This window comes from Papilio xuthus, unplaced genomic scaffold (genome assembly GCF_000836235.2).
Source record: "Papilio xuthus unplaced genomic scaffold, Pxut_1.1 DF826961.1, whole genome shotgun sequence".
Classification (NCBI taxonomy): domain Eukaryota; kingdom Metazoa; phylum Arthropoda; class Insecta; order Lepidoptera; family Papilionidae; genus Papilio; species Papilio xuthus.
In genome coordinates, this window is record NW_013531688.1 from 2,043,073 (window position 1) to 2,044,322 (window position 1,250).

Consider the following 1,250-nt stretch of genomic DNA (forward strand, 5'->3'; position numbering starts at 1 on the left):
ATGTTTGCACAGATTGGTCCTCTCAGTTGTTTTATATCTCATCATGTAAGTAAACAATAATAATCTTTCTCACCCAGAACCTATATTTATGTATTTGGTATTATGTCAAGGGGTGCAGCGGCTCCCCCCTTGTTCATTTGACTCTATTCACAGAGTACCTGAAACTTATATAATTACAGCATGATCTTCCTTAATTTTGTTATATCAGTATGATATAGTATTTATTTGCAATTATATTATGTACATAACAAAATGCAATTAAATAGTTCAAACTAACATAAATAATTCCTACTATATAATGTAAAGTTTTCCTGTTCCAGTCAATTCCTGCTGATATGGAGTTCTGTCCGAATGTGAATCCCCCGTGCTATAAGAGTAAACAGGAAGACAATGTAATACAGGAAGAGGATGTAATTAGACTGAAGATTGTGGGTACACGAGTTGACGCCAGCGGCATAGTGAGTCAATAGATAATTTTATTGTGATTTTCCTCTCCTAAAACTCCGCCAAAGAATATATTATGATTATATCAATTTTATAAAGTAATTAAGAAATTTAGGCTTTTATTTATATTGTTTAGGTTTGTAAATTCATTACAAACAAATTGACAATAAATTTAAAGTCATGACTCTTTCTGTTGAAAAAGTCAACCTATGAAACAAGACAAATAAATGGTAACACTGCTGAATCCTTGTGAAGTAGGTTTAAAGATTATTTTCAGGTGAAATGTTCATTTAGGATGTAAAATTCTTATTTGATATTATTACGAATATCTTGATTTTAATGTTACGTTTTTTTTTCCAGTTTGCCATTGGAACATTAATGGATGACTACTTGGGTCTTGTTACGCAGTAAATGGAATCTTACATTTATTAATATATTTTATAAGAATAATAAAATAAAATTTAAATAAAACCAACGATATTTGTTATTATTTATTTGGCATTCAATTAAAATGTTTAAAAATACATTACACAATTGTAACAAAAACAATTTATCAAAAAAAAAAAGATAAAATATTTGGACATTTTCAGTCTATTTGGGCAGTATGTATGGTGTTTGATCGGTTTATTAGTATTTTCAGTTTTATAAATACAAGGCCTAGATCTAAAATAAAGTAAACCTAATTAAGAAATATTGTCTTAACATATAGTGCTTAATATAATGTTAAATTGTGATGGAAAAGGTTTTTTTTTAAACAACAGTCATAGCCTATACGAAAATCATTTTGCAATTAATTCTTCGAATGC

The 1,250-nt window shown here is 28.1% G+C and overlaps 1 protein-coding gene across 1 annotated transcript in view; it reads left to right on the top strand.

Moving 5' to 3' along the window:
- The window catches only part of Rpb7 (DNA-directed RNA polymerase II subunit RPB7), a 1,755-nt gene extending 836 nt beyond the window's left edge, over window positions 1–919 (top strand). The window contains 3 exon segments of the mRNA XM_013315033.1: window positions 1–45; window positions 321–458; window positions 805–919. Coding sequence (XP_013170487.1) covers window positions 1–45; window positions 321–458; window positions 805–855 — 234 coding nt within the window. The 3' untranslated portion in view covers window positions 856–919.
- Window positions 920–1,250: the final 331 nt, after the last annotated feature.